The sequence below is a fragment of the Ursus americanus genome, chromosome 1, assembly GCF_024610735.1.
Source record: "Ursus americanus isolate L20-20 chromosome 1, mUrsAme1.1.p, whole genome shotgun sequence".
Taxonomy (NCBI): Eukaryota; Metazoa; Chordata; class Mammalia; order Carnivora; family Ursidae; genus Ursus; species Ursus americanus.
In genome coordinates this window covers 47,623,771-47,646,006 of record NC_142127.1, presented here as the reverse complement: position 1 = coordinate 47,646,006, position 22,236 = coordinate 47,623,771, and the positions used below count along the sequence as shown (strand labels likewise).

Below are 22,236 nucleotides of genomic sequence, written 5' to 3'. Positions count from 1 at the left end.
ATAATGAAATACATTAACATTTAGAAGAGGTGCATAACAGTGAACTAATATTTTTCAAATGACTAGAACATAATGTTGCCAAATCCATTCAAAGTTAAAGACAAATGGATTTTAATATAATTGAGGATGGGAAGTTCATTGACATGGTTTTAAATTCCTTATTGTAATTAACTCTTAGGAACAACTTGTTGAGTTTTGGTGTAGTATTAGAGAATAGTTACAATTATATGAAAAATATATTTTAAATTTGAAAATATGAAATAACTATTTAAAGGCATTGGAGAATAACAGCACATTCAGCATTTGAGAGACCAAGATCCAAGAAAGAAAGGGAAAACACTTGGGAAAGCTGGAAATTTTCTGCTACTTTTTTCCTTCCAGCATTTCCAATTCGTAAGCTTCATTGATCTGAGAAGTCTAATGTAAAGTGGATGCTAACATGTTAAGAGTTTAATCAGAGCTTTTAGGAGTATCATAGTGCTGCTGAGATAGCACTGGAGGTCAGAGCTACTAAGGAGAAGTGTCCTGGAAAATGCTCCACATTTTCTATTGAGATATTTAAAGGGCTTCATGCTAGTAGTAGGACAAACCAGGACTAGTTCAGACCTCATAAAGACTAAAATCCAGTCTTGAGACCCCTCATTCTGGTTGGATCAAAATTTACCCCTATTCTAACTGCCTACTTGAAGGAAAATAAATTCTCTTTGGAGGAGAAAGCATCATCTATAGCTTACACAATTTGTTATACTCACATAAAGTATTCAATTAAAATTTGCCAGGCATACCAGGAGCTAGGATGAAATGACTGAAAAACAAAAAAAGATAAACAATTGACAGTTTCAAAAGATGTAATCCATATATTAGAGATGACGAAATGGACAATTTGATGTGAGAACGGGGCTTTTGAAAAAAGATTTGAATGGAAATTCTGGAACTGAAAATATAATGATGGAAATGAAAAATGTAATAAATGAACTTGACAGTATATAAAACCCAAAGTCAGTAGGAAGAAGGAAATAGTAAAGAAAAGCAAAAATATCAATGAAATGCAAAACAAAAATAAAAAAATAGAATTGATTTAAAAACAAACCCAAAGTCAGTTCTTTGAAAAGACGAACAAAATTGGCAATACTAATAAGGAAAAAAGAGAAAAAGAAGGAAATACTCCATACAGTAATAAAAAGAGGGATAATACTGCAAATCATTAAGATTCCAAAAAGATAAGAGGATATAACGAACACATTTATGCCAGTATATTTGAAAATATGGATGAAATGGAAACATTCCTAGAAAAGCAAAATTGCCAACACTGACATAGAAAAAATAGAAAAATCAGTCCCTTGGTGGCATGTTGATTACAGTGGACCCTTTATATATGGTGGGAGAAGTGATTTGTTCTTTCTAGAATCCACTGGTACCCTGAATGTGGGTTTTGCCTTCCTTCTCACAGTGCCTCTGTCAGCACCATCATTTGAAGGCTTACAAAATGCCAGATTTACTAACATGGGCTCTTGAATAGTGATGCCTTCAGAGCAAGCAACTCATTTACAAGTGAAGGAGGTTTAATACTGGGTATTTCACCTTGGAATGCTTTAGTTTTATTACGCAGATTGTCCCGGACTTATGATGATTTGACTTATGATTTTTCAATTTTATGATGGTAGAAAATAGATATGCATTCAGTAGAAACTGTATTTCAAGTTTTAAATTTTGATTTCTTCCTGAAGTAGTGGTATGTGGTATGATGCTCTCTTGTGAAGCTGGGCAGTGGCGGCTTCAGCTCCCAGTCAGCCACACAAAGCTGACAGTAAACAACTGATACACTTATGACCTTTCTGTAACCAAACAACCATTCTGTTTCTCACTTTCAGTACTGTCCTCAAATTACATGACATATTCAATACTTTATTGTAAAACGGATTTTGTGTTAGATGATTTTGCCCAACTGTAGGCTAATGTAAGTGTTCTGGGCACGTTTAAAGTCGGCTAGGCTAGGTTATGATGTTCAATAGGTTAGGTGTATTAAATGCATTTTCGACTTAGGATATTTCCAACTTCTGATGGGTTTATCAGGAGGACATCACCCATAATAAGTTGAAGAAGATATGTATACCTTATCATGCAGAAGGAGCTACCCTAATAGCACAGTAGAATGACCTATTAGGTTTTCATTTAAATTACCAGCTCAAGGACAAACCTGTGGGGTTGGGATATTATCTTCTAGGATGTAGTATGTGGCAGATATATGATGCTCTGTCCCCACGGAGTGGAAGAAAGACTGGTGCCTCTCATCATCACCTTAAGAACTTGCTAAATGACAAGAATGTCCTTTAGGTTCTGCTGGATTAGAGACCTCGATTCCTAGACAGAATGATTCCACTAGGGAACACAGTAAAAGTACCACAGAACATTAAGGTATGACATCTGCCTGGTCACCTGACTCCCCAACAGGCTTCATCTTACCTTATACTGGAATCATGCTTCCGGTGTCTGTGGCTTATGTTTTACTTTGTGCCCCGGAGCTTCTCCATTGCTGTAAACTCTGGTGGGTTTATCCCACATGCTTACCCCAGATGACAGGGAAGGTAATACCCTTGATGTTAACTCCTTTTTTTTCTTTTTTTTTTTTTTTTAAGAGAGAGAGAGAGCATGTGTGCGTGCACAGGGGGAGAAGGGCGGGGGAGAGGAGGAGAGAGAATCTCAAGCAGGCTCCACACTCCGTGTGATCTCACAACCCTGAGATCATGACCTGAGCCGAAATCAAGAGTCTGACACTTAACTGACTGAGCGCTACCCAGGCGCCCGCTCGATGGTAACTCTTAGCCAACAGGGGACAGGAGCTGAAGGATAACTACTTCTCTTGGTTGATCCAGGTGGATAATTCTGAGACTCATTCTAAATTCTCCTTAAAGGGTCCTGGGAGAACTCAGTGCCAGATACCACAGTGGTGACTTCAATATAGCACACCCATATAGTTTTTCTTTCTTCTCTATCTCACTCTATCTGGTGCCTCAATATTGCTTCTGAGTTATTTCTCTAATAAATTACATGTACTCCAGTCTTCATTTCAAGGTTCTGCTTTCAGGGAAAGTACAAGCTTAGATACTCTGGAGCTGACTGGATTCAAATCCCAGGTCTGCTACCAACTAGTTGTGTGACTTTGGGAAAATCCCTTAACTTCTCTGGGCTCAGTTTCCTTACCAGTGATTATAGTACTTACTTCAAAGTGTTGCTGTGAGAATTAAATAAGTTGAGGGGTGCTTGGGTCTCTCACTTGGTAGGGTGTCAGACTCTTGGTTTTGCCTCAGGTCATGATCCCAGGTCCTGGGATCAAGCCCCCACATCAGACTCTGTGCTCAGTGCAGAGTCTGCTTGAGATCCTCCCCCTCTCCCTCTGCCCCTCCCCCTGCTTGCACTCTCTCTCTCTTTCCAAGATAAATAAATAAAAAAATCTTAAAAAACACAAGTTGATATTCATTAAGCACTTTGGACTGCATCTAGCACAGAATGTGCACTACACAAATGTTCATTATTATTTTGTTCACAGATAATTTTTCTAGTGGGGTACTCAACTTTTTATTAGTTTCTAAGAACTTTTCTATATTAGTTTTTTTGGTCATAGATGTAAAAAGTACTTTCCAATTTGTTTTTCAAAATCGTTTATTGTGGTTTTTTGCCTTACAAAAATAATTTGATTTTTATATAGACAAAACTATCAATTCTTAAAAGGTACAAACTTCCAGTTATAAAATAAATAAGACAGGAGGATGCAATGTACAGCATAGGGAATATAGTTAATAATATTGTAACAACTTTGTATGGTGACAGTTGGTAGCTAGATTTATTGTGGTGATCACTTCCTATTGTATACAAACTTTGAATCACTATATTCTACACCCGAAACTAACATAATATTGTATGTCAACAAACTATCAATTCTTTCCATTCTGGATTGTAGGCTTCAGTGCCTTATTTAGGCAGGCTTTCCCATCCCAAGATTATAAAAATAAAATGCAATAAAAATAATTTCCCCAGGCAATTAGTTAAAAACAAAGAGTATCAGTAGTTGCATGCTAGTTATCTGGAGTTTTACTTGACGTTGGTAAGATTCTTAGCTCAAATCTGCCACAGAGTGAGTATTCAGTGAATTTTCTTTTTGCTTTTTAAAAAAAGATTTATTTACTTGAAAGAGAGAGCGCATGTACACAAGTGCGTTGGGGGGAGGGGCAGAGGGAGAGGGAGAGAGAAACTTCAGCAGACTGCTCCCTGAGCACAGAGCCTGAATGGGGGCATGATCCCATGACCCTGAGATCTTGCCCTTGAGATCACAACCTGAACCGAAACCAAGAGTCGAAGGCTTAACTGACTGAGCCACCCAGGCGCCCCATCAGTAAATTTTAATTACTATTTTCATTCTTTATAAAACAAAGAATAAAAAGATCTTGACTGGTTCTAGGGCTGGGGCAGGGAATAAGCAAGACGAGATGGAGCATCTTGTACTGCCAGAAAGTAAGGAAGTGCTCAAAACAAAAAACAGAACACCCACAATGATAGGGTTATGTCAAAGGGACATATGAGTCAACTGAAAGACCTTCCAAAGACCAAAGCTAGAATAATTAGAGCAAAAAAAATAATGTAGTATTGGATTATAACTCAAACTATAAAATAAATATCCATAATTCTATATTGATATAAATAAAACGTTGAAAAAATAAAGATGAATGGATAAATCTATCCATGTAGAACAATTCCCTCACTTTGCCCTTGAGGAGATGGAGTATAAAATTTCCCGCTTCTCTAGTTGGGCTGTGCATGACTTTCTTCTAGAGAGTACAGAATGAAACGGGAAAAGGAGTGATTACTGTTGAGAAACATGGCAAACACTTCTTCAGCCAGGTGATCCAGATTAATGTCAACATGATAAGTCATGTCGATAGTATGTACTCCTCATATGAGGTGAGGAGAATGACCCTTTCTTTACCTCTGTCATCTTGCCTCCAAAACCCATAACCCCAGTCTAATCGCGAGACAAATATCAGCCAAATTCCAATTGAAGGGCATTACACAAAATACCTGATCAGTACTCCACAAAACTGTCAAAGTCACCAAAAACAAAAACAATGTCTGAGAAATTGTCACAGTCAAGAGGAGCTTGGGGAGACATGATGACTTAATGTAAAGTAGTGTCCTGGATGGGATCCTGGAACAGAGACTGTGAGGCCCTGTGCGGGTGGGGTCTTTCCTCCCCTCGTGAACTAACACTGGGAAGGGCTGTCTGGACTCTCCCTCTAAAATAAATAAATAAATCTTAAAAAAACCCAAAAAAACAAAACCCCTCAGATTGCAAAATTAACTGTAGACCCTAAAGACAAGTGTTGCTAAGGAGAAGTTAAAACTCTGAACTACCCTGAGGACACTTCCTATAGTGTTCAAGATCTCAAGAATAAGTTGCATCTTGTAAGATCTCATTTGGGTGGAATGCCAGAAGCCAAATGCAGAGTTTATCCTGTTGTATTCCATTCATTTTTTCATTCACCAAACATTTATTGAGGACCTGCTATGTATCAGGTACAATGATAGCTTCTGGGGATTTGGTGGTAAGTAAGACAAATCCAGCTCCTTTAACTGAGAGCCTGGTTGAATTCTGGTGCATTCCCCGTACTTTTGTACACTGAAGACTAGATTTATATATAATTATGATCCTGAGTCCTGACTTTATATAGGCCTTTTCTTCATGCATATACTGCTTCTTATCACACATTTTTCTACAACCTCCAGCCCTTTCACAATCCCTGAGATAAGAGATGGACTGCAGGACTGATGGAATTGTATTGGGCTTCTGGCTCTCAAGAGTCATTATCCAGGCAGATATTTTCACTGACCTTTACCTGCAGGAATTGCTCCTAAGAGAGAGGAATTTAAAAGCAGCGAGGCTAACCATTTTGACCCTGTTACTGTATTCCTAGCCTTCCTTCCGAGGCATGATGTGGTACCCCTGCACAGGCTCCTGCCTCTGGTGCTTGTGGTGCTGGTTTGATCAGAACATTTACATGCGATCAAGTGTTTAACACCTAACGTTTTCAGCAAAGTCTTAATTTTTTTGAACCTTTTTTTTTTCAATCAGTGAGACTTGATAGATTCCCTGTTGTTTCTTTCAAGCTCTGCCAAGACTTTTCATGTGACTATATTTGCATATCAGGAGATTCTCCTGTCATATTCTATCTGGTGTCTCCATATTTGTTTTGAATACCATAGCTGCTGCACTGGTTGTCCTTTTAGATCGTGCTGTGGCTTTCCTGGCCCTGGCTACCCACAGGCAGACTTATGGCTCAGGACCTGGTCCCGAGGCTGGCAAGTCAAAAGTTGTTAAAAAAAAAAAAAGGTGGGGGGAGGGTCATCGATACAGTGTTCTTCCCTTTTCGATTGCAGTTATTGCATCAGAAGCATACTGGTAGGTGAGCTACCTTAAGACGTCTTTTTGGCGCTTTTTGATGGTTTCAGTCTGGCTCTGCTTTGCATGTGGCAGAGATCCACTCAAGTTGCTCAAGCAAAAGGAGGATTATTGTAAGGATATACTATGTTAGGAGCTAGAACTGGAGTGGAGTCAGGAATTTAGGCAGCTCCACAAACCTCTGCCTATCTCTCTCCTAGGCCTCTTAATCTCACCCTCGAGGCTGGGAAAGCAGATAATATGTTTGAGGAACCAAGAGGAGGCCTGTGTGTCTAGACTGTCATATGAGAATCAAGAGATTGCCAGGGGCCAGATCATGCAAAGGCTTGTAGATTATGCTAAAAATTTTGAATTTTATTCCAGAATAATGTGAAAACTACCGGAATGTTATAACCAAGTGATTGAAACAGTCTGCATGACTGCAAAATATTATTCTGGTTGCAGAGGGAAAGCTTTGAGGCAGTCATGGGAATACAAGTGTGAAGAGAGCTGGACTCAGGGAAATAAAGATTGCTGAGGATATATAGAAGGGTCTCCTAAGTCACTATGGGGGGTTTTGGAAGGCTTCCTGGAAGAAGAGATATTTTAGATGAGATTGGAAAGTTGAATAGGAATTAACCAGATGAAGGGATGGGTTGGGAGGGAAAGAATGTTCTAGACATAGGGAATAATAGGAGTAAATACAGGGAGACAAGAGAGGAACTGTTGATGTGGAACTTATGATTCTTCAGTTTCTCAAACTTAAAAAAAGTCAACTGATTTTAATATAATTTCAAACTCACACAAAAGTTCCAAGAATAGTGCAGGAAACTCCCACATACCCTTGGCCCATTTGCACTCTCTCTCTCTCTTCCTAACACACACATGGATACATACACATTTTTTTTTTCTGAATTATTTCAGAATAAGTTGCAAAATCATGTCTCTGTACCCCTCAGTACTCTAGGATATATTTCCTAAGAACAAGGACTTTCTCTTTCCTAACCAATGTCAGACAATTTAACATAACAGGATACTACTATCCAATCTATAGTCCATATTGAAATGCCTCTGCTTTTCCCAATAACGTCCTTCAGAGCTATTTTTCCCCAGTCCAGGTCCAATCTAAGGCTGTGTGTTGCATTTAATTGTCATATCGCTAAAAAGTTCCTCAGTCTTTCTTTGGATTTCATGACCTTGCCATTTTTGAAGAATACAAGTTGGTTATTTTATAGAATGTCCCTCTTTTTGGGTTTGTCTGATGCTTTCTCATGGCTAGGTTACGCATTTTTGTCAGTAATGAGGCATCTGCCATATTTACTATGTTTCTAGCTTCTGTAATCTTAAAATGCTTTAACATCTGCCCTGCAGGCATATGCTGGACACACCTTGTTCTGGACAACCTGATGATATGACCCAGTCACCTTGCCTTGACGCCCCTCCTCCTTCCCTTGTTGCCTCCCTCCTCTGAGAGTTGGCCCAAGGGAGTGCTTTTCAAATACAAACTGGCCAATCCTAAGCCTGTTCACCCTGTCTGCCTGTTCTTCCCCTTGGAAGCCACAGTAAAGGTGCTTGCTCCCGTTTCCCCCTCTCCCTCTGGGAGTGCTCACTCTGGTACCTCCCTCTGTGGCCCCCCAGGGGTGTGACCTGTTTTCCCTCTCTTGGGAGCTGTAAGTATAATAAATTATCTTTCCAATGGCAGTCATCTCCTGATCTATTGACCTTACTATGCCTAAATAATAATAAAACCTATTAAGATATCTGCTAGGTTTCTCCATGTCTCTTAACTATTTTCTCTTTTTAATTAAGAAGTAATTCGTGGAGAGATACTTCAAGCTTTTTTTGACTGAGATCTGTAATAAGGTGACACAGCATATCTATACACGCGTACAGACACACACACAGACACAGACACACACACACACACATGAGAACCAGGAGTTCTGTGAAACAATACATATCCTTTCCACATGAAAGTTTCTATTCTATTTTATTTAATTTGAAAATAATTCTTGTCTGAACTACTAAACTCATTTCTTACTCTCGAATTAGTAATGACCTCTGTTTGAAAGCACTAGTCTAATGCAAACATCACTTTGGATCATCTGATTGCAGAATGGAAAAGAGATGAACAGATGGTAGGGAGCAAAACTGACAACAAGGAACTTGTAAAGGCTCTTGCCATAATTTAGGTGAGAGAGCCTAGGTGGCTACTGGCAGTGAGGTTGAGAGAAATGGGTTTGAGTTAACAGAATGTCATGATTGATTGCATATAGGAGTAGGGAAAAGGGAGGGGTCAAAACGACAATTCAGGCCTGGGCCCCCGGGCTGGATGGTGGTACCCCTTTCTGAGATAAGGAACATGGAAGGTTTATGGTTCAGGCTCCCCCATGTTGAGTTTGAGGTATTAAGGACATTGGATTGGAGCTGTTCAGTGGGCAATTGACTCTATGGCACTTAGGAGGCAAATCTGGGTTGGAATAATAGCAAACTGAAGTTGAATTTTACTCAAGGAGATTTTACAACTTTATACCCACTGCAGGAAGCAGAAGTTGGTTCAACAGAGGAACAAATGCTCTGAAAATATTTTTAGTAGTTTGTTGTTGATGGATAAATAAAATATACACGAATCAAAAATGTGTCAAGGAAGTCAATTAACATTTACTAGGATAAATTTCACTTTTCAGCACTTTCTGTCTCTGGTTAACTGTAAAGTCTTATATGCGTTTACATAGGGAGAAATGTGAAAAAGAAATTACACTTTTGTATTATATAGAAAAAAGCCTGGTTTAAATCACAACTGTGCTAACTTGGGCTTTCCCAGGTGCTGGTCCTTAGATTTAATCCTCCGGAACTAGCAGCCAGTTTTCTCAGGTATAGATACCGCAGATAAACAGGCACATCGTATGGGCTGTAAAAGATGCTTGTTTTCAAGGGGCATGAGTTTGGGGTTGCCTTGAGAAGATGGGATTTTCTAGTGGAAAAGAGCGTGGATGTGGGAATTTACATCCACAGTGCTGGGAATGAGGGACCGTAGTCCGTTAGTGGTCCCTCATTCCCATCCCCACCCTTTATCCGCTCCCCTCCCTCGCGTTCTCCCTCCATTCTTTCCCCCTTCACCCGCGTTATTCTGGGATTAACGGCGGGGTCGGCCTCATACACAAACGCAGCTGGCTCCTACGGTCAGCCTGAGCCCTGCTGTGCAACCACGTCAGGAATTCCAGTAAGTTGGCAACACTGGAGCACAAAGACAACAACAATGAGGAAAACCCTTCAGTGCAGAAAGGAATGTTAGGAGCCCTGGCTGCTACAGTGAAAGGACACGCACACACTCACGCCCGCGTGCGCGTCCGCGCGCCGGTGCCCACCCTCTTGCACGCCCACGCGCCCACGCGCGCACTGGGAGCCACCCAGCCCCTCCCGCGCAAGCCTCCCCCGCGCCCGCCGCAGCTCTTTGTAACTCGCGGTGCGGGGACGCTCATTGACTATGCAGCGCGGCCTGGGCGGGCGTCAGAGCCGCCTGACCCCGGCGCGGTCTCGTACCATCGCCCCGGCCGCCCGGAACCGGCATAAATCACCCGCGGAGACTGAAGTGCAGCTTCTCGCCCCCTCGCCGCTTCCCTCCTCCCACCCGCCTCATCCTCTTCTCTTCCCAGACCCCCCTGCCCCTCCGGTCCCCAATCCTGCCTCCTCTTTGGCGCCGGACAGCGCCAGGGCCGTGCAGGGGAGGCAAATAACGTTCCATTGACTTCGGTCAGAGCAGAGAACTCTGGATTCCCAAACCCAGAAATCTCGAAAAGAAAGCCACGAAGTGACTGTCGCTCTTTCTCACAGCCCTGGTCTTTTAAGTCTAAGTTTTCTCTCTCTTATTTCGCTCTCTTTTTATATTTCTAAAATAATACCTATCTTCCCCTTTCTCTTCCCCGCAAAGCTTCACCGATCACCAAAGCCCACGGAAGGTACGCGATCCATGGGTCAGTCAACAGAGCCCTAGACGGTCGGTGCTCCGGGGACAAGGAGTGGCAAACTGGCAGGTTCTCGCCCCTGGGAAGGGCCAGGCGGCGGGACCCTGCGAGGGTCTAAGTGCTCGCAGGGCTGCCGCCTCCACTGTCATAGCCCCTCTGGCGGGGGGTGGGGGTGTGTGGAAAGGGCTCCTGGGGTCCCGCAGCCGAGTTAATCCAGAGCCCGGGACCGGAGATTGGGGGCGACCTCGGCCCGAGAACGGCCCCTTCTCACAGACAGGGGTCCCAGGGCCAGGAAATAAGTTGCATCACCCTCGCCCTTTTTTTTTCTGTCGGTTCTAGTGTCACATACCGCCCAAGGACGATGCTCTGAGGGTGAGTGTAATGTTCATTCGAAGGGCTCTTGGGGGCCGGAGCCCCCAGCAGTCTCTAACCCTGCCTTATAGGAGGGAGCTGCGGGGCTTTCTGAACCTCTTAGGTTTCTCCCTCCTGTAAAGGGGCATCAGTACGATCGAGAAGACGTTCATTCTTTTCAATTTTGCTTCAAATTGAAGAGATTTGTGAGACACGCGATCTGGAGGTGACACGTGTGTATGTTCTGCTTAAGAAAAGCGAAACAAGGATCCACCCCTCCTCCCAACATCGATCTATCCCCCTGCTCTTGTAAAAACACAGAGCACCCCAGCTCAGCGTCTCTACTCTATGGGAGAAATCAGGGTGTCCGAGAAGCCTAGGGATTTCAGACTTGAGAATGGTCACGAATCTCTCCAGCGGGCTCTTATTCCTTTCATTTACTTTCCCATTCCCTTCTTTCTCTTATTTTAATTCCTTTTAGAAGACTCTATCAGTGGCAGATTTTCCCGTGGACTGCCTCGCAAACTTCTGTGTGGAGGCAAATCCTGCGGAGAGGCTAGGGCAAAGCACGCCGGTGCATGTGTCAGGCGAGTGTTCGCATGTGAGTGTGAGGCTGCGAGGAGTGTGTAAACGTAGAATGTGTAACTGCGAAGGGTGCGGGTACGTGTCGGTGTTTGTGTGACTGTGGACTACGCGAACGCGTGTGTGTGACCTAGGAATGTGTGTGCAGGCGCGCGAGTGAGCGTGTGAGACTGTCAGTTTGTGTGACAGGAGTGTGTGCGACTGTGTGTGTGACTGTATGAGGACGTGTGTGAGTGTGCATGTGTGAGTGTGCATGTGTGAGCGCACGTGTGTTCGAGTCCCTACTCTTCCCTGCGCTGCAAAGTGCAGGGGGCGGGCCGGGCGGCAGGGGGCCTGCCCCGCTGGATTCCCGCATGCTAGTTCCGGGGCGGTCGGGTCTCCAGGGCTTTATGCACGGTCTGGAGGGTGGGGACTGGCGCGGGTAGAAAACGGGATGCCTCGGGCGCCCGAGCCGGCTTTCCGCCACTAGGAGCCCGCGGAGGTGCAGGCCTACAGGAGCGCTCGCGAGCAGAGGCGCGGCGGTTGCTGTGTGCTACGCGCGCCCACCTCCCGGGGAAGGAACGGCGAGGCCGGGGTCCCGGACGGCCGCGGGGATGGACCGCGGGGCGGCGGCGGCGGAGTGCATGATGCTGCTGATTTTTTCCGCCTGCCTGGCGCCGGCCAGTGGCCAAGGTAAGCGCCCGCCGGCCGGAATTCCGCGCAGACCTCCGGACTTACCCGGCTGTGGCAGGGATCGAGTCTGTGAGCGCACTGAGGGAACCGCGGCCGCGCGGGGGCCACGGCAGGGCGGCGGCACTGGAGCGGCTCTCGCTGGAGCGCCCAGGTTGCTCAGCGAGGGGCGAGCGCGAGCACCCTTCCTTCGCCCGCCGGGCAACTGAGCAGCCGCAAACTTGAGAAAATAGCTCCGCCGGTTTCGGTGACAGCGCACCCCACGGGGACCCCGTCTTTGTTCCCACGGGACTTTCTCCCGACCCTCTCGAAAGAACTCTGCAGCTGGAACCCGGAGACTAAGGTTCTCCCAGCCAGTGCGCAGTCTGCTCCCCATACTGATTTGTTCTCTGGGGGGCTGAGAGATTCGCCGCGCTTCTCGGTGCGCAGTTTTCCACCTGCAGCGCTCAGCCAGGGAGATCCCTTCGCGGGCTAGAGCCCCCCCCCCCCCCCCCGCCTTCTCCTCCTCAGCGAAACTTGGTCCCGCGTTGACCCTCAAGAGACCGCATCTCGATACAGATCATTTACGAGCCGAGATAAGGCCGGCAGGCGGGATTGGCCGAGAGAGCAGCAGATATACTGGGGCATTTTCTTTGAAGGGTTTTCCTTTTCAACAGGGAGGTGGGGGCTTTTGTGTTGATGAATGAGGCCCCGTCTGCGCGGCCAGAGTTTTGAGGGCTCGAATGGAGAAACTTTCTGGGATGAAGCACTTAAAAATTCACTCAAGTTGCTAGAGTTTACATTTTTACAGAAAGGCAGAGAAAGAAAGGGAGGAAGAAGTGGAGGGGATGAAAACAGTAAGGGGGAAGAGGAGAGAGAAGACAAGTAGGGAAGAAAAGGGAGAGAAGGAAGGGAGAGAGGGAACTTGAAGACAGATAGAGAGTAGCGCGCGGAGGGGGGGGGGGAGGGGGGAGACCGACCAAGGATGAATGGGAAGGGCGAGGAGGAGGCAGTGGAACCGGCGAGCTCTCTCCAGGCTTTGCGTTGCTAGGTAGCAGCCCGGAGCTGCGTGTGACCGACCACCAGACAGACAGAACGGACGCTGCTGCCTCCACAGGGACTAATCTGTCTGTGGGGATGGGAGAGTTCTCCCCCCACCCCTTTCCCCTCCTGCTCCTTCCTTCCCGTCGGACAACTTAATTGCCCTACAATGAAAATGAAACCCCTATTGTTGTGGGATTAGCCAAAGCAATAAATTGATTTCCCTGGATCACATATTGGGGTTGACGGGTGGGGACTGTAGAAGCCCCCCCCCCCCATTTATGGCGGAGAGAGGGAAAAGCTTGTGGATGGGCCGTGGCATGTATTCAAATGGTTAATCTGCTTTCTTTCCTCAATTCTTAGCGTAAGCTCCTTAGAGGGAATCAACTAAGTAATTATACAGCAACTCCTAGCAGTACCCATTTCAGACTTCCTGACAAGTTTGGAAACGCCAACAAACCTCACTGGTTTTGTAAAAATCTTTGGGGGGGGGAGGCAGGGGGGGACCGTTAATAATTCTTGCTTTGAACACCTTCTCCGTGTTGGTAACACAGAAAGAGGATTTATTATTATTGTGGAGGGTTTGCCGCAGCGCTTAGGGTGATACACATCTTATGTCCTAAATATAGCCATAGGATTTACTGTATGTTCATGTCAGTGCCTGGCAAAAGGAAATCTCGTCCAGATTCATCTGGGATACATCTGGATTGTCCCCATACAATCCAAAGAGATATTTTCTCCCCTGGATTGAATCTTTAGTTACTGTAAACTGTAGTTACTCTTCTTGGTGGTTTATACTCACCCATCTTCCATAATAATATGTGATAATAATATGTACAGTAAGAATAGCATATCATATACTTATATATGTGGCAGACCCTGTTCTTAGTGCTTTATACTTATTGATACTTAATCTTTATAATACTTCTTTGATGTAAGTATTCTTATTATCCGTATTTTCCTGATGGGAAATGGACGCACTGGGCAATGAAGTAATTTGCCCCAGGTCATACTGCTGGAAAATGGCAGAGTTGTGAGGCCAGTCCAAGAGATTCTGAGTCCAGAGGCTATAATTTAACTGCTATAGTATGTGACTCTCTATTTCCCTGTCTCTTTTCTTTTGTACTAAAATGTCATGCTCCTTAGGTTACTACCCATGTGTGAGGTTACTAAAGGAGCTGAGTGGCATTTTACAAGTCTTTGCCACAGAAGGTAAAATCTACCTGCTGTGCCATAACTCTGGATATGTTTTCAGAAATTCCTTTCAGGTTTCTATCACCTGACCCCAGGTATCCTCACTCCCAGTCTTCCTACTCGCCCTCTGAATATCCTCAGCCTGGAATGTTAAGGAGATTTCTAGATTCCTGTTGTATTGACCTATCAGGTAAAGTGTGACAGTTTAAATGTCCTTATTTTAGCACACATTTTAGTTAAAATCTTTCTGCAAAGTTTGCATCGTTAGACATTGGAAAAGAATTCTGAGTATTTTATGGTTAGTCTTTAAAAAATTATAGCATATCTATAGCTAAAATTATTTGTATTTTCTTCATATTTTTTATAATGCTTTTAAGAAAAATTGAGAGAGCCTGAACTCTGGAGTCAAGCTGTCTGGGTTTCAGCAATGGCTTTACCACTTTCTGGCTGTGTGACCTCGGGGGAGTCACTAGACTTTCATGGCTCAGATTGCTTATCTGCCAAATTGATATGATAACAGGAGGAATCTGTTCCCTGGCATTTTATTAACATAAAGAGATAAAAGTGCTTAACGTGTAAGGCCTATAGACAATGATCATAACTAACAGCTGTTATTATATTGACCAATATTAAAGGTAACTTTTTTTTGGCTTACTATTCATATTTCTAATTTCTAAGTGCACATAAGGAAGTCTTAGGCATTTTTCACTAACATTTCTTTGAGGAATTCCCAGATCTCAGGGTATGACTGGAATTTTTTTTGAGAAGATGTTATTGATCTTAAAGTTATATTCTTTCCTCCAATAGAAGCTTGGTTATGCCTTTTATAGTTAGTATCAGCTTTATGACAATTACATCTTCAGGTAAAGTTTATATATTTAAAAGGATTATGGGGCTGGTAACAAGCATGCAACATTTTGGTTCTACCACATCTCTGATACCGCTGCTGCTTTTATTTCCCAGAGGTTCGTTTCTTTTTCTCTGCTTGAAGTTCTTCCTAGCCAGTTTTTATAGGGCTTCTGCTCAAACTCCTTGATTCAATCTGGTGCCTGTCCTGTTCTAATAGAAACTTAACTTTTATTTATTTATTTTATTTTTTTAAAGATTTTATGTATTTATTCGACAGAGAGACAGCCAGCGAGAGAGGGAACACAAGCAGGGGGAGTGGGAGAGGAAGAAGCAGGCTCCCCGTGGAGGAGCCTGATGTGGGGCTCGATCCCAGAATGCCGGGATCACACCCTGAGCCGAAGGCAGACGCTTAACAGACGCTTAACAACTACGCTACCCAGGTGCCTCGAAACTTGACTTTTAAAGATGGAGGAAATCTTAGCTATCCGTTGGTCTACTTGCATTGGTTTAAAGATAAGCAACTAAACCCTGGAGGGAAGGAGAGGGGACTGAAAGAGTGAAGGGGAGGTCTGGAAGCCCTTTGCCTAAGGGCATGTGGCCATGGTTAGAGCTAAGATCTAAACTCTGTCTCCTCCCTGTGTCTTTCTAATTGAGCATTTTTAGATACAAGTACTTGGAATGTCCTCAGTCTGGTTGGTTGAGGAGGCCTCTAGATTGCTTTTTGGTTGATCCTGACCTGTCATATGAAAACAAATATGATGAAAAGATCACCTTGGTTAATCCTTTTAAAAAAATTGGATGGGTCACATGTCTCAGGTCTAAGAGGAATCTCAAGTCTAAGAGGATAGGTTAATACAGCCATGCGCCACGTGCTTTCAGCTTGGTCCAGAACTCATGCCCCGTCAGTGCCCCAACTTTCAAAGACCATACCTCTGGATCTATTTTTCAAAATCTTGGGCCATCAAAGCACATTCTTAAGGTCTCTGGGTTTCATAGTACAGGCTACCTGAATAGGTTTTTAGTCTTAATTCAAGGTAATTGTTAGGTCATTGTTAATCATTGTCCATGTTCTCTAAGCAGGCTCTCTAAGAACACTGACAGGTTTTATTTTATTAAATAAAAAATATTTAATTAAAACATTTAAAATAATGGTATCGAGAGCCTAGTTTATAAGAACCCTGGCCAGGATCTCACCAGTGTTAAAAGGATTCGACATGTTTCAGACTAAGTTTTGGGCTGTTTCTTCAACATGATCAGATTGATTGTTGTTTTGAAATATCAGACACATTTCTTTGATGCTTCATGTGTTCTGTTGAGGTCCATGCAAATGTTTCCTAAGCAATTTTTTCACAGTCTCAGCATGGTGAAATAAAGTGGGAAGAGTGTGAGATTTTAGAGTTAGAGGATCTGGGTTTACATCTTGACTCTGCCATTTACTATGTGGGAAATTCAGCACAGTGTACTCAACTATTCAGGTCAGTTTTCTTATCTGTAAAATGGGCACATATTTACCTTATAGGGTAGTTATGCTGGTTAAATGAGATCAGTGTGAAATGTTTTATAGATTGTGAGTCTTACATATATATTTCTATCCATCTTTATTAACCTCTTCAAGAATTTAACTTTTTTTCAAACTTGAGAAGATGCTGTAGTATCTTTTTTTTTTTTCTTTTAACACAAGTGGTTCTTTGATTCATCTGTGCATGCTGGTATATCATTTTAGTGGCTACAACTTTACATATTAGTCTAGACACTTATGTTTGTAAATCTAAACTAACCTGCCTGGAACCAAAAAGGAAGTTTATTGAAATACATAATTGAAAAGACATAGCTATTAGGTTGAACCATATGGGATTGCTGGTTTTCTAGACATCCAAATATTGGCAATTTCTTTTGGCTCAACCTAATATAAAATAGGGGCTCAGACTATGTTAGGCTGATCTAGTTTCTCTGTCTCCTGACTCTGAGATGACTTTGTTCTCAAATGTATTCTTTAATGTTCTAAGATGGCTGTCAGTGGTTCCTGGAGCCACATACTTTCATGTCATGTCCATTGGGAAGGAGCAAGGGTTTTTGTCTTAATTGTTCCCAGCTAAAGTCTCAGTTGCATCTTGGGCTCTGCTTAGGTCACAGACTCACTAGAGGACCAGTCACTGTATCTATGGCATGAAGTGTGCCCATGGCTTAGGCTTGGGTCATATGCTCGGTCCCTGAAGTCATGGACTAAGGTTGGACTACAGAGGAAAATTGGGGAGGGCTACCTGAACAGAGGCTGAGCTGCAAAAACCACATGTGTCCAGGACATCTTATCAGGTAAAACCAACTGATATTATTTTTACTTTATGCATGAAGACAGACTTACGAGGCTATAAAAATTTCTCAAGAGCACGCAGTCCTGGGATAACTCAATGAATTGAAGGGGGAAAAGTATGGAAAATATTAAAGCAAAAGACATGATGCTCTGTGTTCGTGTGGTCATGCTGCAACTTTAAGTTTAGGAGAACAGGAGAAAAAAGGACTTCTAGAAGGTTTACTTGTAGCCTAAAGGATTCTTACTTGGAGCAGACCTCTGTGATGGACAGGAAAGTTCTGGAAAATGAGCTGAAAGAGCAGAGTACAGGAGCTCTTGAGTCCGTTGTATGATTTCATTTTTCAGCGAGTCCTAGGGCCTTTCTCCTTTCCCAGTTAACTCTGTCTCTTTTTTATATTCTTAAGACTTTGTCCCTTTTCCAGGCAGGAGGTCTTGGCTATGAGAATGGGGTGGAAAGAAAGAAGAGAGGAGGGTTTGAAGACATTTTGCTTCTCTGGGGACAGAATACATCTTGGTGCAAATCCGAGGATCTTTAGCATTTAACCAAGGACTGCTTCTGTAAATGGTAGAGCAGGTGTCTTTCACACTTCCCTGGATTAGTTCAAAAGTGCCAAATATATGTACTCTATGCCAATGGTAATTTTGCTGGTCTTTAAGTCTTATTTCTAATAGCGTGTGCTGAGAAACTAGAAACATTATCATTCTACAAGTAAGACGGGTACTTCTGATTTAGGACAGTGCCAAAACACAATGCAAGGAAATAAGTGTCTCCAAGAAAGGTGCCCGGTTAGACAATGTGAAGTTTCGTGTAGAAAGCTTTTTGCTTTTAGTCATTAGCCCTCAGGTCATGCCTGACCCCCAAGGTTATTGGGAACAGGGAGAAATGAATGAAAGGAGGAAATGTAATTACCATTCTGTGCATTGAAAAGTTAAGCCACTGTTACCATGGATACAATGGCTTGTTTATTGTCCAGATCTTGAGATCCAAGTTTGTAAGCAATACCAGAGGTCTCCTTTAAGTTTATGTACTATCAGTCCGTAAGACATGAAGATTCTTTCTTAGTAACTTTGACAGTAAGCCTTTACTCACTGACCTACTGATTGATACTAAGTAACAACCTACCTACTTTGACGGTCCAACAGGTGGTAAGGAAATGTGAAAAAGGGGACAGTAGCTACAATTCTGTAACGCTAGACTTTCTTGAATTCCCATATAAAAGCATCCTGTCTTACTATGTCAGAAAGTTGCTTGTCACTTTGGGCCCAATTTTTGGTTTTTATCTTATTAACAAGGAGAAGCTTTCCTGAGTAAAGGCTGAAAAATCAGAATCATTTATTTCATTGGAAAATCCTCAAATAAAGTTGAATTTAAGAATGGAAGTTGTTGTTTTAATCTGAAATATGTCAGTCTTACATTATAATCTCATTAAAGGAGAGGAGAAAATGTCAGCCTGTGCTTCCGTGCTGGTTTAATTTTGATGTGGGGAAAGGTGTGGAGGATACTTTTTGTTGTGAGAAACCAGAAACCGAAAACGTACCTCAAACTGGCTTAAACAATAAAGGGTATTTATTGGCTCATGTTAAGTAGAAAATTCTGAGGCCGAGTGGGGTTCAGGTGAGGTGCAGTCAGGGCTCCAGTTCTCTTTCTTTGTGTTTTTTTTTTTTTTTTTTTTTTGGCTCTACTCTCTTCTAGGTTTCAGCTTTGTTTTCAGTCTGGCTTCCCCTATTGTTATGCCAGAGCAAATGGGGCTACATGTTTTCTTGATCGTATCTAGGGGCAGTTCACCTGTGAGATTTGGTTATGTTCTCAAAAGCATTATTTCATTACGACTTATAGAATGCTGTAATTTCTAGAAAGCCTAGATAGAAGTCAGCCAGCTCCCCCAACTTGGTATATCATCAAAATCACCTAGGGAGCTTTAAAAAGTAGATAGATTCTTAGGCCAAAATTCATACTTACTCAGGAGTACGGGCCTCTGTCGTTAAAGAGTTTCCAGTTGATTCTGAGGGCCAGACAATTTGGGAACAACTGATCCAGGTAGCCTCTCATTTTTCAGTTTTGTAACTAAACGTATAATAATGTGCCACTGTAAATTCCTTCCAGTGGCAGTTAAATACACACTTGTTAAATCCGTACTTTCTTTTGGATGGGGATGTTACAAGGTAGCCACAGTAAGAAGGAAAAGTAGTGTTTCACATCTAGTACTGCCCCCATTCCTGGCCATCTCCTTCCTGGCCGGCATGACAGTCGCTCCCTAGAGCCACTGTTTGTGTCTTAATTGTGTTCTTTGCTCTTTCCCTGGACACCCTTGAAGTCTTTCCTCCCTCTCCAAGAACCTTAGATTCTTTGAGCTGAACAGCTATTGGAGGTCTTCTAATCCTTCCTTACCCAAATCAGACAGATTTCTCTATAACCACTGTAATCTCTCTCCTCCAATTTATCGCAGAGTATCCCGACAGAGCCCTTTGGCATTTAAAGCAGCCATCTATCCCATGGTTGGAATGTGAGTATTGGAAAACCTTGTAGCTCATTTCTTTTACATCCTCAGCCCAGTTCTTTTTTGACCCCACTGGGACTTAGAGTCTGTGATCCTACCACCTCTACCCTGCCCCTCAAATCCCTCATTTATTTATTTCCTCAGCTTATATTTTTATGACTCATCATTAACATCACTTCCTTGCCTATACCACCAGCAGTCTGGTCCCTTTGTCTTGCTCTCTTTGCTCTGCGAAAGTCCAGTCCTGGTTAAATCTAATATCCACATCTGCATTGCTGTAGCTAAATGTGGCAGGACAAAAACACAAAACTATGTTGACTGGTCTCACTATAAATTTATGAAACTAATTTCAACCTCAGACTTCCTTCCTGGTGAGGCCATTTGCTTTACTACTTCCTTACATCTCCTGTTTCTTCAAACTTCAACACTACCTGCTCGGATAACATTGCTTCTTTTAAGTGTGAAAATAGAAGCAATAAGAAGAGAGCTCCACAAGCTCCCATAACTCAGCCAGCATCACCTGCATGCGTTCTATTCCATCTTCCCTCCTGTTACTGTGGATGAGGTTTCCATGCTCTGAAGTTCAAGCAGTTCGTTCATGGTTTAGATTGAATTTTGTCTCTCTCACTGTCTCCTCTCTTTGCCACACATTCCTTTCTATCATCCTCTTTTCCCTGTTCCTCTTTACGGCAGAATTCCTTCCCAGATTTGTCTATATCCACTATAATTTCTCTCCTCCAATTTTTCTCAAATCCATACCATTCAAGTTTTTGTTCTCCCTTTGTTAGATATGTCTTTTGCCATGGTCACTAATGATCTCCATCTGTTAAATCCAACAATCTAGTCTCAGTTCTTGTTTTATTTAACTGATCAACAGCATCGGACACAGTGTATCCTGCCTTCCTCCACAAAACACGTAATTTGGCTTTTAAGAGACCAGATTCTCCTGGTTTCCATCTTTCCTTGCTGGCCTCTGCTTGCTATCTTTTTGGTACCGCACGCTTTTCCTGTTCATCTCCCTGACTACTTTTCATCTCTATCTACACTACTTATCTGTATGTCGACAACTTCCAAATTTATGAATCTAATCCAGACCACTACCCTAAACTCCAGACCCATAAATCCAACTGCTTATTTGATATATCCACTTGGCTGTCCAATAGTCATCTTAGACTCATGTCCAAAACTGAATTCCTGATCTTCACTAATGCTCTAAACCTGCTTTCTACATAGACTTTCCATCTTAATAAATGGCTGGTCCATTCTTGGTCAGATTCCAAACCTTGGACTCTGGTTTGACTCCTCTTTTCCTTTTATACCTCATATCCAAACCATCAGCAAATCCCATTGTTTTAATCTTCAGAATGTATCTGGAATCCAAATACTTTTCACCATGTTTATTGATCCCACACTGATCCAAGTCACAGTCAACCGTTAGATGATTGCAATAGCTTCCTTACTGATCACCCTGCTTCCCTTCTGTCCCTTTTCTGTCTACTGTTGACGCCTGTTTAGAACATCAGTCAGATCATGTTACTCCTCTGCCCAAAAGCTCCAATGGCTTCTGTCACACACAAGTTGGGTTGTCCAGAAACAGATACTGAGATGCAGTTTGGAGTAAAAATGTTGATTAAGAGCATTACCTTTGAAGAGAAAGGAGGAAGCAGGAATGGCAGAGGAAGAAGTTAAACTGTGAAAAGGCCTCAGTCAACCTAGTGGGAACCTCAGGAGCAAGAGTTGTCTGTGAGTGTTCTGTGGGAGGCTGAAATGGCCTTCTGCAGTTCCTAGATGTGGCCTGCCCCAGTAAGGGCATGACCTTAGGCAAGGTGCCCTTCTCTAACTGAGGTGGACCCCAAAGGAGCTGAGTGAATGTAGAAAGTCCTTGAAGGGGACTTTGATGACCCAGCTCTGGGTCTACCATCTCTTCCCATCTCAGAGAGAGTCCACATCCTGACAGTGGCCTACACAATTCCCTAACCATCCGGCCTTCACATCACTTCTCTGGCCTCACCTCTTTCTCCTCTCCCCCACTCACGGTGCTCTAGGCATAATGATAATTCTTGCTTCCCGCCCCGACATAGGGAGTATTTTACAGCTTCTGTACTAGCTTTCTCTCTTTCTGAATGCTCTTGCCTCAAATTGTGCATGACTTGCTCCTTGCCTACTATAGGTCTTTGTTCGTAGGTCACCTTCTCAGTGTGGTCTTCTCCAGTTCTTTCCTGATTAAACTCTCTTCACAACCTGACATAATGTATGTAACTCATTTATTTACTTTCTTTTGTCTTCCCTTCTCTAATAGGTCAATTTCATGAGGGCAGGGATTTTTATCTCTTTTGTTCATTGCTTTATTCCTAGTATCCAGAATAG

The 22,236-nt window shown here is 43.1% G+C and overlaps 1 protein-coding gene across 1 annotated transcript in view; it reads left to right on the top strand.

Moving 5' to 3' along the window:
• The first annotated feature begins 11,737 nt into the window (after positions 1–11,737).
• The window catches only part of LRP2 (LDL receptor related protein 2), a 194,161-nt gene continuing 183,662 nt past the window's right edge, over positions 11,738–22,236 (top strand). The window contains exon 1 of the mRNA XM_045780260.2: positions 11,738–12,000. Within this exon, the coding sequence (XP_045636216.2) occupies positions 11,922–12,000 (79 nt within the window). The 5' untranslated portion in view covers positions 11,738–11,921. The remainder of the gene's footprint in view (positions 12,001–22,236) is intronic.